General features: G+C 38.1%; 1 protein-coding gene across 1 annotated transcript in view; it reads left to right on the forward strand.

Annotated features, from left to right (window-relative positions):
- Positions 1-16,048, forward strand: part of CHP1 (calcineurin like EF-hand protein 1) — a 44,021-nt gene that overhangs the window by 21,474 nt on the left and 6,499 nt on the right. The window contains exons 3-5 of the mRNA XM_036735596.1: positions 1,958-2,038; positions 4,827-4,954; positions 14,876-14,937. Of these exons, the coding sequence (XP_036591491.1) occupies positions 1,958-2,038; positions 4,827-4,954; positions 14,876-14,937 (271 nt within the window). The remainder of the gene's footprint in view (positions 1-1,957; positions 2,039-4,826; positions 4,955-14,875; positions 14,938-16,048) is intronic.

Raw genomic sequence — 16,048 nt, forward strand, 5'->3', positions numbered from 1 at the left:
GGTTGAAATTTGCAGAGACAGATTCCCATTCAAACTAAGAAAAACTTTCTTATAATTAGGACTGGCCTAAAGTAGAATGGGCTACCTCCAAAGGCAGGGAGTGAGCCCCCCAGCACCAGAGGTCTCCATGTTGTAGAGGGAGTTCTTACCCCTCTAGGTGTTGGACTAGGTGACTAAGTAAATGTTAGTCTTTATCGCCTTTATCTTTCTGATTTTGAGGTTCTGTGGTTCTCCATGTCTAACACACAAAATGCTGTGGAGATAAGTTTAATTTAATCAAGCATTAATAAAAATTTAAGCTTCAGAAGAAATTGGTTAAAGGTTCACTTTTGTGTGAAATAGAAGCATTTCCTGTGGATGTGATGTGAGGATAGTCTGTCCTCATTAGCAGCATTTGGTCTTTTGATTGAATATTTTGTATCTAAGGATTTTTATGTCTAAAGAACTCAAAATTCTTTGACATATTTTGTCTTTAGAGCATCCCTAAGAAAGCAGTTATTGCCTAGTTTTGCAGACAAAAACATGGAGATCCAGAAGGACAAAATTTTTTTTTTAGGGAAAAGGTTTTTATTTCACTTTTTCACTCAGTATGAATTGTGTTTGATTCTACTTGACATCTTATTTTCTAAAATTCTTAATTTATACATAAAAATGACTTTATAATCTCAAAATTTGACACTGAATGGAAAGTGTATATAATTTTCTTTTGGCCTTACCCTCAGGTCTCAACAGTTTGCTTACATTTAACCAATATGTATTAAATACCTATTATGGTCAGGACATGGCATTACTCAAGGCTCTGGAGGAGCTACACAGATTAAATAAGGTACCTACCTGCCCTCTTAGAGTTTATAATTTAGATGGGAGGATGCAACACAAACTCAACTATAATATAAAATAGAACAAGGTAAGTGCTTTGCTTAGGTATATAAACCAAGTGCTATGTGCAGTCCAGTCTGGGGTAATATCAGGAAAGGCATTGTTCTTGATAGAGGACGAATTTGAGTTGGGTTATTGAGAAGGATTTCAACTAACAAAGATGGGGTGTGGGGAGTAGAAGAAGTGCACAGAGTAGCATAATCAAAGAAAGACACAGTTTGATTAGAGCATAAGATTGTGATGAGGAACCATGTAAAGTAAAGTTGAAAAGGTAGAGTGGTATAAAACTCTTGGGAGGAGGGGGGAAGGGCTAAATACCAAGCTAAGGAATTTGATCTTTTTATAGTAGACTATAGGCAACCATTGAGCAGAGTAGTGATACAATCAGATATCTACATAAAGATTAAAGTGCCATTAGGAACTGGTTCTAGGATTTTATGAAACACTGCATTTTCTGTAAATATTCACTACAGCAAAGCTTGTTGGAGGTAATTAGTATTACTCAGTTTTTTGAGGATTAGTGTTTTTTTCCTCTAATTTGCAAAGGGCAGGGAAGGCTAAAATAAAAGCAGAGGAAGGAAGCAGCCTGTTATCTCAAGTTATTCTTTCTATTGATATAAATATTGTCTAAAAGCTCTACATTGCAGTAGTCCAGAGTTCGGCTTACTTTGCTATTAATTAGGGGTAAAGGGCTATTTGTAAATTTTTGCTTAGAGAACTGAAATTTCAGGCTATGCCTTTGCTTGATGATTCCATCCTTTTGCTGTGAATTGTCCAGCTATGACTAGAAACAAAATGGGAATGCTTGGGGAATCATTTACTTGTAGGGATTAGCATTTGCATGGAATTGGTTTCCTTAATAAAGCAAAGTGCTGAGTTCACTGGAGTGTAGCATAATCAAATCTGGCTTCTCCCTACTTCTCAGAGCTGTTGAAGGAAGAACGTTTGGCAGCTATTACAGTGCTATATCCCGCAGTTATTCAACTGCATTTGGCATAGAAGTACATTTCAAAAGGTGAAAAGTGTGATCAGTGTCAATGGGTTCTTACTCAAGGTGGTTTTCTTTCTGATTGGGTAGCCGAGAAGACTTCCAGAGGATTCCAGAGCTTGCCATCAACCCCCTAGGGGATCGGATCATCAATGCCTTCTTCCCTGAGGGGTGAGTTTTTCCCCCAGAGTGTGGTTTCTCCTTACTAGGTACTGCCTTAGCCAGTGTGAAGGTCTAAAATGAAATTTGAAATGGCTTGCCGGCTAGAATTGAGCCCCAGTTCCACATCTCTCTTCCTAACATTTCTTTGTCTTAAGTACCACAAAGCCCAGATTTGCTAGAATCAAACTAAGTATAACTTTGTCTCTTAACTTTTACAGGAGAAAGCGTTCAGAGGTAAGCTGTTAGAAGTAAATATATGCTGTACAGTATATCACAACACAACCTCTAAAACATTGTTTCTTAGTTGGTCTATTGTCTTTCCTGGGCTGTTAAATTCTAGAGGGCCTCTAGGACCATTTCAATCTGCCTCTCCTTTGGCCCTGCCAACCATGTGTTTATTTCAACTCTTCTCAGAACCAAAGTGCTGTTTAGCATTTGTTTCAGGTAGAGGCAGTATTTAGTGCTCTTTATAATAGTCAAGCTGCTGTTTCTAAATTGCATAGCTCCACCCACCCTTTTTCATGTAATCCATCTCTTCCCTTTGGTCCATATCAGGTATCCTGTGGCAAATTAGAAGTTTCTATCAATGTCTGTCACATAATGAGAAACATTAGGAAGCATTACCACTTTCCTCTGCTAATCCTTATCCCACTCAGTTATATCCAATACCCCTTCACTTGTCAATTGGGATATCCTTGATGGTGCCCCCTAGGATTCATCTAGGCAAAGGACCCCAAACTCAGAATTATAGGGTTTTTTGGTTCCAGTAAGGCTTTCGGATTTCTGTGCTTTTCACTTAATAGATGCTCAATAAATATATGTTGCTTTGATTGTGAAACTTTTAAATCTTTAATATGCCTAGTAGCTAGTAATTTGGCTGTATTCATATGAATAAAGACTATAAGGTAACTTTATACTGAACGGTCCCCTTACACAATTCCTTTCTGTCCCTTTCATGTCCCAAGTGAAACTGGGACTAAGAACAAAAATTCAGGTGAGTTCCAGTTCTCAATTGTGAAACCAGTTTCACCTGGGACAGTAAGTGCAAAAGCCTAGTCTGGAGGTTTTGCTATCTCAGATTGTCAACAAAGGAAAGTTTTAGTTAGTGAGGAGAAAGAAGGATGAGAAAACTGGTAGCTATCTTGTTTAAACAGAGAATCTAAAGAAAAAGTTAAACACAAGCCCTAAGCCTCAAACTTTACTACCTCTTCTCTCCATACTAATCTAGTTCATTTCCAGGTTCAACCTCATACAATCTTTCCATCTCCTGATTTTTTTTTTCTTTAGCTTCAACAGTATATTAAAACTCCTGCAGAAATAACATTGAATGTTAGATTTGCCCAGTATTCAGGCAAATTTTCATTGCCTCAAGAAAAATCTAAGTTAAACTACTCTTATTTCAACTTAGATTTTCACCCCTTGTAAGACTCTTCAGACAGAGCTGGTAGATATCTTGTAAAGAGGTACTGAATCTAAAAAAAGTTAAGCCCCAAAAGGCTGATTCATGCTTATAATACTTTCTCTAAACCTTAAGTTTGTCTGCCAGCAAGCTATATTTTTCAAATATTTTGCCAGGCCAAATCAGTTTCTGTTATGAGTATAGTATCACCTGTATTTGTGTCCACCGACTTGCCATTTTCTTCAGCAGGTTGGAAATAGACTATGTAACTGAGCTCTTGGCCAAGCTTCATCTCACTCACTATCCTACATTGCCCTAATCAGAATTAGATGTCAGGGTTCCAAGTTCTTCTTTTTCGGTCTTTTTGACTAAATGTGAAAAATCAGATTTGGAAATGAGTTTTTAAAGATGGTTTCTTATCATCATCACTTCCTACATTTTACTCTGGTATAACATGCTACCACCATCTACCAGTATCATTCTAGCAAAGTAATTCAGGTGTAAACTTCTTGAATGCAGAGACTATTTCATTTTTTTCCTTATATTTGCAGCATCTAATATAGCACCTGGCAAATAGTTCTTATTAAAAGCTTATTGAATAAAAGAATGGAGTGTTGTCTCTCAGTCTTATGTCCCAGTTCTTTTTTACCTTAATTGATATGTCGCAACTTTATTAATAGGGTAACTCCTTTTTGAGTAGCTGAAGGTGATTCTTTTGGCTGTATTATGAAACAAGAGATGTATCAACTTTTGTCTTCTCAAAACCCCCATTCCATCTCTTGCTCATACTAAACATACTATCACCCAATATACCCCACATAACACGCCCACTGGGGCCTGTGGTAACTAGGCAACCTGTCATTCCCATGACTGCTTTTGAGAGTCTAGATAGCTTTATAGAATGTTTCATTAGCCTCTTTTTTTTGAGGCTTTTGGAGAATCATTTCTTTTAGAGTTACTGTTTGATCTACAGGCCTGCATCATAAAAACAGCTTTTTAATTACTCAAAGAACTGGTTAGATGCATATCAGTGCAATAGCAACACAGACTGGAGAGATGTCAGGGAGTTGAAGCAATTTTCCTTAGTTATCACTAATTTAGTAATAGAATACTGAATCTTCAAAATCCTTAATGAATGTGAATTGTCACAACTGATTTATTTAGCAAGCATTGTGTATGTCATGAGCCTGACAGCAGTTCTGTGGGGCAAAGTGGTGTTATTCCCATTTTATAGATAATTAAAAAGAATCTCAGAGAAATTAAATGACTTTGCCCATGGTCCCATGGTGTCAGCAATGGACTTTGAACCTGGGTGTCCCTTAGTTCCAGTATTAACTACGTAGGAAACAGTCATGCTAATCAATATACACTGTTGTGTTTGTTATAACTCTTATTCAGAGAGGACCAGGTAAACTTCCGAGGATTCATGAGAACTCTAGCTCACTTCCGACCAATTGAAGATAATGAGAAAAGCAAAGATGTGAATGGACCAGAACCACTCAACAGCCGGAGCAATAAACTACACTGTAAGGCGCTATCTGTCTTTTTTGTTGGAAGCTTTTACTTTCTTATCTACTTTTTATTTCTATTGTAATTCCATTCATATCTGTTCAGGGTTTAATCAGATTCTAGCTGTCTTAAGATGTGATGAACACAAGCTCCAGGCCTTCTATTCATCCCTATTACCTAATTCCTTTAATGGTATTTTAGGAGTTGACATTCTGTTCTTGCCTCATTTAGTGCCACCTCCCTACTTTGCAACTCCCTTCTCATGCCTTCTCCCTCTACACTGCAAGAATACTTCATGGTTTGTGTTTTAATTAAAGTATATTAAAATTGAAGAAAATTGAATTAGCGCATAGATGGATAAAACCAAAGTTACTACTATCTGAAGCAAGAAAAATGACTAGGAAATTTTGTTAACTAAGAATCTGTTTAGAGTTCTGTGAGGGATAATTACTTTGTAGCTGAAGAGATCTGCCTCAGTTGACTATAAATATAAGAAAATATTGACTTGACCTTTATACTATGGAATTTTAAAGTGAGAATCCAAGTATGTTATTCATTAGGAAAAATTAATCACCTAAAAAGCAGGAGACTTAAGTCCAAATATGGTTACAGCTGGCAGTATGGTTAACAGACCTTTAATTAGCCCTCAGCACATTTCCATTGTTAAGGTAAATTATTGATTGAAAGTATTAGATTAGCACATAAAGTTTAGCAGAACTTGGTTGTAATTAGCAAATGAATGTGTGTTTGGATTCAAGAAGTTTGAGTTTCAAAAATTTTGCATTTCATAACAGACCATGTTGAGCCTCTAAGTAAATATAACTTTGATAGATATAGAGAGAAATAGTAATTTAGCATTTTTTCCCAGTCCTAGTTTTTATTTCAGTTCATTGTGAAAAGGGTGAGTACCACATATTTACATTTGATTATCCAGAGTAGTAGAAGGAAAAAACAGCATGGATGACCCAAAGTTTTAGATAAGTCAGAAGTCATATATTTTGTTTGAGAAGGTAGATTTTAAATGGGTCTAAGTGATATTTCTACCTCTGATGCATTAAACTTAGCTGATTTTTGGCAAATCCCTTAACCTCCTGGATCTCGGTTCCCTCATCTGTAAAATGTAGATATGTTAGGGGCAGCATATAGGCTCCTCTTCCTGAGTTCAAATCTGGCCTCAGACACTTACTAGCTGTGTGACCCTGGGCAGTCACTTAATTCTGTTTACCTCAGTTTCCTCAGCTGTAAAATGGACCAGACGAGGAAATGGCAAACTGCTCCAGTATCTCTGCCAAGAAAACCCCAAATGGGGTCCAAATTGGAAACTACTGAAAAATGACTGAATGACAACAAAATGAAGGGTTGGACTAGATGGATTGTTTGGCCATTTCTAATTCTAGATTTATGATCCGAGAATTCTCTGCAAACAAAATAATGAAACCATACTCTGTAAGGCTTAAGAAATATATAAAGCTGTCCTTTCTTTTACTTAGTTCTGCTGAAAATATCCAGTTCTCTCATATCGATGCTAAGTAAATCACCTCTAAAATGTTCCTTAGAGCCAGGTCATTCATGGTATAAGTTACAGAATCCAAAGATCTTAACTGCATGAGAAGAAAGAGCAAATAAGATATGTCACAAAAGCAGTTACTTTTTTTTTGACAGGAAAAGTAAGGAAAAGTTGGTTTTATCTTTTTAAAAAGTTAGTTTTAAAGGAAAAGTTAGTTTTATTTTTTTTTCAAATGGCAAAAATCAGTCTTCTTACCCTTCCACTCTAACACACCTCTTGAAAATTAAAGGAAAACCAACCCTGTTATGAAAGTATAGTCAATCAAAACTAATTTCCACATTGGCCATGTTCCACCAAAAAAAAAAGATTTGTCCCATTCTGCACTCTTGAGTCCTTCACCTCTCTATCAAGAGATACGGAGAACATTTCTTCATTAGTCCTCTGGAGTTATGGTTGGTTATCACACCGATAAGAGACCCGAGTTCTTTCAAAGTTGTTTGCTTTTACCATTTTGTTGTTCCTGTATAGATTGTTCTGGTTCTGTTCACTTTACTTGGCATCTGATCAAAGAAGTCTTTCCAAGTTTCTCTGAAACCAGCTCAGTCATTTCTTGTCAGGCAGCTGGTAGCACAGTGGATAGAGCTAAGGGCCTAGATTCAGGAAAGCCTCAGACTCTTACTAGTTGAGTGACCCTGAGAAAGTTACTAAACCTCTGTCTCAGTTTCTTCAGTCTGTAAAATGGGGTTAATAACAACATCTATCTCAGGTTTGTTGTATCAAATGGGATAATACTTGTGCAAAAACCCTTAGCATAGTACTTGACACATGGTAGGTACTATATAAATGCTTCTCTCTTCCTCTTTCTTACACCACCATAGTAATCTGTCATATTTATAACCATAACTTGTTCCTCCATTTCTCAGCTTATGTGCGACCATTAAGGTTCCCATTCTTTGCCACATCAAAGCAGCTATAAATATTTTTGTACATCCTTAGATTAGTCCTTAGAACTAATCCCTCTCTTAATCTAGTCTCTCTTTCATTCCCCCTCTTCCTTCTCCTCTTTCTCTCCTGTTTCTCTGTTGAATGAAATCTATTTCTGTGTATGTGTATGCTTCCTTCCTTTACCCAGTTCAGATTAGAGTGAGATTCAAGTGCCAACTGTTACCCCCTGCCCTTTCCTCTTTGTATAGATATCTACTTGTGTACACTAATTATGTGAGTTAATTTTCCCTAACCTTTCCTTTCTCCCCTCCCCCTCCACAGTGCATTCATGTTCTCCTCTTTTTCCATTCTTGTCTTAAGATTAACAAAATGTCTCTCAAACCCTATGTAATTTAGACTTCCTTTGTGACCCCTGATTATGATAGGGATCAGAGGGGATACATGTATGGAACGATGACCCCATATTTGAATGTAAGTAGTCTGTCATTGTTTAGTCTCTTATTTTTCATATATGTTTACCTTTTTATGTTCTTTACTTTTGTATGTATACTTCAAAGTTTCTCTGCAGCTCTGGTCTTTTCATCAGGAATTGCTTAGAAGTTTTCTGTTTTGTTGAAGATCCATTTCTTTTCCTTGTAGCGTTATACTCAGTTTCACTAGGTAAATTGTTCATGGCTGTAAGCCATTTGCCTTCTGCAATATGTAATTCCTAGTTCTTTGTTCCTTTCTCATGGTGGCTGCTAAATTGTGTGTGATCCTGACTGTGTTTCCTCAGTGCTTAAATTCATTCTTTCTGGCTACTGGCAGATTTTTTTTTTTATTTGACATGGAAACTCTGGCTTTTAGCTATGTTATTCCTGCAAGACTTGATTTGGGGATTTCTTCCAGAAAATGACCAGAAGATTCTTTTTCTTTCCAATTTACCCTTTGTTTATAAGAGAGCTGGGTAATTTTAAGATTTCTTGAAATAGGTTGTCTAGGCTCTTATTTTTAAATCATGACAGTGATTCTTAATCCAGTGATTCTTAAATTTTTTCTCCTTGGATCTATTTTTGCTATGCAATACCTTTTTTCCCTAGTTTTTCAAGTCTTTTGACTTTGTTTTAACGTTTCTTGTTGCTGTATGGAATAATTAGCTTCTAATTTCCAGGAAGTTTGTTTTTTTTTGACAAGGTTTTTCCAATTCTTTCCCCTGTAGCTCTCATTTCGTTTCCAGTTTTTTTTTCCCCTCAAGGGCTCTCATTTTGTTTATATAAACTTAAAAAAACTCTTTTGAAATTGTTGCTTCATCTCTTCAGGGAATTCCCATTGAGTTTGTGCTCAGATTGTGTTTTCCTCCGAAGCTTTACTTGTAGATGTTTTGGAGTCATTCTCTACTTCTCAGTTTGTGTCTTTGAGCATCCCTCCCACCATAATAGATGCTTATGGTGGGATTCTTTTTTTGTTTGCCCGTTCCTATTTCCTGACTTCAACCTTATGTTGGAACCAGGTCTGCACAATTCTGTAGGGAAGGTCTGGGCTGATTATTATTATAATATACTGCCTTCTTGCGGTTTTGAGTGTTGTATTATCCCAGGATCTCAGGGACAGAATGGAGAACTGTATGCTGCTTTCAGTGCTTTCTTTTTGGTTGTCAGTCAACAGGCATTTATTAAACATGTACTAAGTACCAGGCACTGAGGATACAGAAATTCTCATGTGCCTTCCATCAATGAGTGCCTCCCATCAAAGAACTTAAATTCCATTAAGAAGGAAAATGTTTACATAAATTAGTATATGCAGAATAGATACAAAATGTGCACAAGGTCATTTGGCAAGCACTAGCAGTTGAGGGTGGAGGGTCAGGGAAGGTGCAGTATGATAGGTGTGTGTCATGTACATGGACAGTTTGGCTAGACTATAGGGTTCAGGAAGTAGAATAATATATAATACGACTGGAAAGGTAGTAGATCCAGGGCCACTTTGTAAAGAGTTTTAATTGTCCCACAGAGTTGCTGTTTGACCCTGTCAGTAAGCATTTATTAAGCACCTACTATGTGCCAAGCATTCTGCTAAGCACTGGGGATACAGTCCCTGCCCTCAAAGAGCTCACAATATAATAGTGGAGGTCACATGCAAACAATCATGTACAAACAAGTTTTATACAGGATAAATAGGAAACAATTAGTAGAGGAAAGGCACTAGAATTAAGAGGGATTAGGAAAGATTTCCCGTAGAGGGTGGGTTTTTTTTTTGAGATTTAAGGGAAGCCAAGAGGTGAAGATGATGGGGGAGAGCCAGTGAAAATGCCCAGAGTCAAGAGATGTAGCATCTTATTCAAGGAACAGCAAGGAGACCAATGTCATGAATCAAAGTGTTCGTTGTCAGGGAGAGGGAGTGGAGCAATTATATAAGTATAAGAAGAAGAGTTGAAGAGTGTGAGGAGGGAGACAGGTTGTGAAGGGCTTTAAATACCGGAGAGTTTTATATTTGATCCTGGGAGATAAAAGAGAGTCACTGGATTATATTAAGTGTAGCAATGACATCAGCAGATGTGCACTTAAGGAAAATCTCAGCTGCTAGTGCTTGCCAAATAACTTAAGTCATTCGTGTCATTTATTCAGAAACTGGAAATCAACAGTAATTTTGCTAAAAGGTCTAGAGCACCAATTCCTATAGCTGGGTATTTTATGCCTCAGTGGGTACTGAGACCAGACCAGTGTTTCTAGCCCTAAATTCCTCAGGCCAATCAGATCTAAAGGACATCCACCATACACCCTTACCAGGAAACTAGCCCAATTGGTGCAAAACAAGCACCACCGTATAATATCCCACCCATTGGTTGCACGGTCCCCAAAATTTTCTAGGGTACCATCTACCATGCAAATAGTCTTAAAACAATTCTAAGCTCATAAGCAACATTGGAAGAGGAGCTTAATCAAACAATACATATGTAAACAATCTTCATTTTCATAGTGAGGATAATATCAGGGGCAGGTTAGAGTAGATTTCCTGATCTAAAAAAAGACTATCCAGGAGCATTGCAGGATCAGTAGCACAGATGACAATACCTCCAGTGCTATCATAAGTCCAGACCATCTGTAGCAAAATAGGTAAGAGGTCACAGGCTTCTTGCATGAAACTTCTGCTTAGACCTCAGTTAACGGCAAAACTCACCCCATGGAGTATTTTAACAACCAAATATCTCCCTCCAAAGAAGCCCCATCAAGAAACGGTACCAAATTTTACCGGTGCATACCCTCTTCACCTTCATCCAGGGACTTATATTACCACCAGGTCAATTAATGGATTTCTTCCAGGCGAATTCTAATCAACCATGATTATAAAAATACAATTTTACCTCCTCTGTATTTTTAAAAAGCAACACACCTCCCAACCTTGTAGGGAAAAGTTGTTCAAATCATTCTTGGGGGAAGGATGTCAATTAAGTAGAACCTGAACCGTTTTCCTGAGTTGTACAGAATTCTCTGATGAGGCAGAAACCTTAACTGAGATGATGTCCAGAAGCAGTCGGTACTTAGCTGTCAGTCTTGAAGGCCAGTTCAGAAAAACTACTGGACCAGCAGCTTTCTCCTTTCTTACCAAAAAACACAGCCTCTTGGATGTGGAACACACAGTTGCAATTACTAGGGGTGTGATGATGAGGTTGTACTTTTAAAAATCTCTTCAAACATTCAGTGATGCCAGTTGCCTATGAAAAAGCCAGTGAATGTGATGGTACCAAGTCAACATTGACCATGATAAAATGTGTCTTGCTCAGAGGCAATGGTATGAGAGGGCCGGGGCCATAAAGAATAAAAATATATTCCATATGAGCTCTGATGGTGGTTTCCATAGTAGCAGATTTAACTGGTACTTCAGTTTCCTCTCCTGAATAGGTAGAAGCTGCAGTGAGAGCAAACTTCTTGCCTTTAGTAAGAGAATAAAGGTAAATGCCCTGATTATTGGCATGAAGAGTATCACATCAACACCATCCTTACTTAAGATAATCATATGGTTCCCACATTCACTGCAATATTGCATGTCCAAACTGATGATAGACTCAGTCCTTAATCTGCCACTATTGGACCAGATTATTTGGTTCAGCAGAGGGCATATGTCTCTGAGCAGCATTAATATACCCCACAAAAATTCTATGGAATGAGACACATTAACAAAATTCTTCCATTGTTCCTCATCTTAAAGAGGTGTACTTTTAATTTTCCTGTGCTATTCTCTCAGGGCCCTAGACTACTCAAGCAGACCCATGGCCGCTACCCCGAGGCAGTATAAATAAAATTCTTGGCTGCCTCATCCCTCAAGACTTTTACGTGCTAACCATGCAACTCACATTTTGACCTATCTGAAGGATTTCTTAGATTGATCTCTCTTATCCCTTATCTCGTATAAAACATCATCTGTCTGTTATAGGGCCCCTGCTACCCCATTCAGCATTGATCATCATGGTCTCAGACATCAGTGTTCTCAGGAAGTAGGGCCTTTTTCAGATCTTTACCCAGCAAACCGGCACTAAGAGAATTTAAGAAATCATGAAGAAAGATGGTGAAGGTATAGCAAAAGCCTTCCCAGGTAAAAGCAAGCTACTTCTGCTTCATCTTCCACTAGGGGAATGGAGAAAAGCCATTGTAGAGGTATCACTCACTCAGGGTTTGGTCTTGTTGTCAAAATCAAGAACAGTCACAGCCATCAGCACATCTTTATTCATCTCCTGATGATCGCCTGTAAGGTCCAGGTATTGTCTCCTTCCTTCACTGGCCACACAAGGGTATAGGGGAGTTTATGTGGTGAAATACTCCTGCCTCCTCCGTCATGAAGAAGTAGAGTATTTGTCACTGCTTCCCTCCTCACAACCTGAGGGACCCGATATTGTTTGATATTAACTATAGAGGGAGGTTTGGGCAAATCTAAAGATTTCTGTTTAACTTTACCCACCGATATTAAATACTACTATAAGCCACCATACATGTACTGACTCCTCAAGAATTCATAATATCCACACCTACTATACAGTCTTCCTGATTAGCCCTCATAACTGAAGGAGGTCTTCCACCTACCACCACCTTGGGTGTTCATTCCCTTGGATTCCCTCCCACTGCCCAAGCCCACAGTAGAAAGTGAGAAACTTCTAATAGAATCCTAGGGACTCCCTAGAATGATGATAGCTTGATTACTGGTGTGTAGCAGCTTTCACTTTTGCAAGTCACAGTGACTAGTAAGGTGGCCTCCAGGCGATTCTGTGGTCCTGTGAGTTGGACCACCTGAATCTTGGAGGAACCACTGTTCCTCTGCTACCTAGAAGAATTAGAATTCCTTCTGTAAACATTTTTTTATTATTATTTTTAAAGTAAATGGACTTAATGCAGCGAATAAAAGTCATTCTGTCATACTTTATAATGGTTAGTTTATTCTAGGTTCCCAAGCAAAAATTTAAGTATCTAATGTTTATTTTCCAAGTAAGTGAATATGTATCCCCCTTTGTAAGAGATACTTAGGTTTAACTAACCTAGGTATTTTATGGAAACTTAGAGATAGATCTCTAATTACTTGATATAAAAATTAGTATTTTGAGAAAAAATAATGTTTTAAGTTCATTCAAACAACATTGCTTATTTTATTCAAATAACGTAAAGTTATTCATATGTTCATGTTACCTTATATCCTATGAGAGGCGGTGTGTTGCCTGTAGTAAAGAACCTTTGTTAGGAAGGTCAGGGTTCAAGACAAGTCACTGAGACTTTCAGTGCCTTAGGCTAGTCTTTAAGACTGCAAGTTTCCAAACAGGTATTGATCTGCAGTGGTAGAGGGGACACTATACCACTGAAATCACAGGTTGTATGTATGGGGAAATCATCTGCAATTTTAAGATGGATTGAAGCTTGTCCTAGAGTGGAAGAACCTAAATTTTTACTTTGCTAAATGTAGTTACTTATTGAAAGTTAAGGTGATAACAGGTGTTAGAAAAAGACAATCCAAGCTTACCAGCTGCCTTTTATTTCTCTGTAGACTTAAAAATCACAGAATCACATGGCTAATAAATGAAACCAGACTAGAACTCAAGTCAACAAGCATTTATAAACACTTCCTATGTGCCAGGGACTGTGCTAAGCTCTGGAGTTACAAAGAAAGGCAAAAACATGGTCACTGCCCTCAGGCAGTTCATATCATTATGGGGAGATAACGTGTCACACAAGGAATACTGGAGGTTATTTCATAGGGAAGGCACTAGCATTAAAGAGGCCAGTGGAGGATTTGAGCTGAGCCTTGAAGAGAACCAGGAAACTGAGACAAGGAGAGAGGATTTCAGCCATAAGGAGAAGCCAATGAAAATCCCCAGAATCAGGAGTCAGAATGTCTTGTGCCAGAAGGCCAGTGTCACTAGATCATAGAGTATGTAGAAAAGGGAGTAAAGTAGAGCAAGACTGGAAAAAAATAGGAAGAGGTCAAGTTATGAAGAGTTCCAATATCCAAAGAGGGATTTCATGTTTGATCCTAGAAGGAATAGGTACCTCCTGATGTTCCTATTGAATGGAGGCTTGGGGGAGAGAATAGTCAATGAGTACTTTAGGAAGCTCTCTTTGATAGCCAAGTGGAAGAAGAATTAGAGAAGAGAGAGACCAACCAGAAGACTATTTCAGGAATCTAGGCATAAAGTGATGGCCTGTACCAGTGGGGCAGCTGTGTCGAAGAAGGGGCTATATAGGAGAGATACCATGAAGGGGAAAACAACACTTAACATCAGATTGGATATGTAGGGTAAGGGAGATTAAAAAGCCATGGATGACACCCAGGTGCCGAAGCATAGCGGTGTCCTCAACAATAATAATAAAATTTGGAAGTGGGAAGAGTTTGGGGGAGAAAGGAGAATGATGAATTCATTTTTGGACATGTTGGTTTTTATCCAATTCGAGATGTCCAGTAGGCAGAGATGAGAGGCTAGAGATCAGGAAACAAATTCAGGCAAAGTAGAACTGAGAATTACTTGCATAGGCATGATAATTGAGTCCCTTTCAGCTTGTGAAATCAAACAAGATAAAATAGAGAAGAGTTTTGTTTTTTTCCTAACTGTAGAAGAAGAAAGGATAGATTTATTGCAGTCTTACATACCCAAAAGCAGTTAGATACCTACTAGGCTGAAACCAGGTAACTTAAAGGGATAGCTAGCTGCTGCAGGGATTTTCCAGAGGAACAATCTGCTGAGGCTTTAAGCAGTCCTCAGAGCAATTAACATCATACCCCAATCTTTTGCCCCATATCAACATATTTTAAGTTAAAGGCTGATCTGCATTCTTAGGACGAAGTGTCATCACTTCAGAATTAGTTTCTTTTAGTCTCTAAAAACCCTTCAGTAATAATATTGTTCTTAGAGAAATCTACTATTCATTGGTTTTCAGTTTTACATATTTCCTTTATGAATTCATTTCCTTGGGATGGGCAAGAGCAAAATGGCATTCATTCATTTGAAATGACTTTATCTCTTCCTTTCTAGTTGCTTTTCGATTATACGACTTGGATAAAGATGACAAGATTTCCCGAGATGAATTGTTACAGGTATGTGGGACTACGAGATATGGATTAACTTGTGTTTTGATTCTGCCTACTAGAAATGAAATTGTCTGTTCATTCAGCCAGTCTCTATACAGAGCACTTTATAAAAAGACTTCAGCTGCCAGATGTTTCAGTAGTAGGATGGCAAAAGATTGTTCTCGATGTATGACTTAACCCCTCTGCACTCACAGGCGAACAAGCATGTAGGAAATGACTAAGCTCAGACAAGTTAGTTGTTGGCAAATCACCTTTTAGGCAAAAAGACCACTTCCTGAAAGGGTGGTTAGAGTAACTATCCACACCCAGAATTTGTCCTCCAAAATAAAGAACAGGAGATGCAGGTTAGGATTCAAGAAGAGAGGTAGTGCTGTAAAGGTCTGCCTCCTGTTGTTGATACTTCTGCCATAACATTACCCTAATTCTCCTGCTAGGGGCTGTCAGACGTTTGCCTCGTCTGTGCCCTCTACCCTGCCCTCTCCTTCTTTAGGGGAGGAGAAAATATATTCCTGTTTGATACAACCTTAGACTAGATTGTGAATTTGAAAGATCTTCTAAGACCTTAGTTGACTCATGACCCATCTTGTAAGTTAGTTTATTCTAGAGTGGGCTAATAGCCTGATAGTCTGGGCCTATAGAGCTTAGCCTAAAGTAAATCAGAACTAAATTAGTGATTGGAAAAAGGAGGAAGTGGAAGATGATTCAGGCCACATTAAAGATTATCTCAGTTGAGTGTCAGCTTGTAGTCGTAGGATAAGACACTTATTATAACTTGTCCTTTGGGTGAAAATATCCTGTTGATGAGATGAGAACGAGATGTTCATTCACTTTTTCTGTAACAAACTCAGAAGCCCATGGACAGCAGGGTTTCATAAAGGCAATTCTATAAAGTCATTTCTATAAGGCAGTTCACTAGTAGAATTCTCCTGTATTTTTATCTTTTAGCTTAGACCTGCAGAGCAGATTCAATTGATTTAGGTTTGTTTGTTTGTTTGTTTCTATTTTCCCCCAGACTCTTACTAGGATAAAGAAAGCCTAGAGAAGGATATGTGATTAGAGTATGTTTCTGGACCTTGTTTATATCTTGGATGCCTTTGGCAGTCTGGTGCAGTCTTTG

Source organism: Trichosurus vulpecula, chromosome 8 (assembly GCF_011100635.1).
Source record: "Trichosurus vulpecula isolate mTriVul1 chromosome 8, mTriVul1.pri, whole genome shotgun sequence".
NCBI classification, from domain to species: Eukaryota; Metazoa; Chordata; class Mammalia; order Diprotodontia; family Phalangeridae; genus Trichosurus; species Trichosurus vulpecula.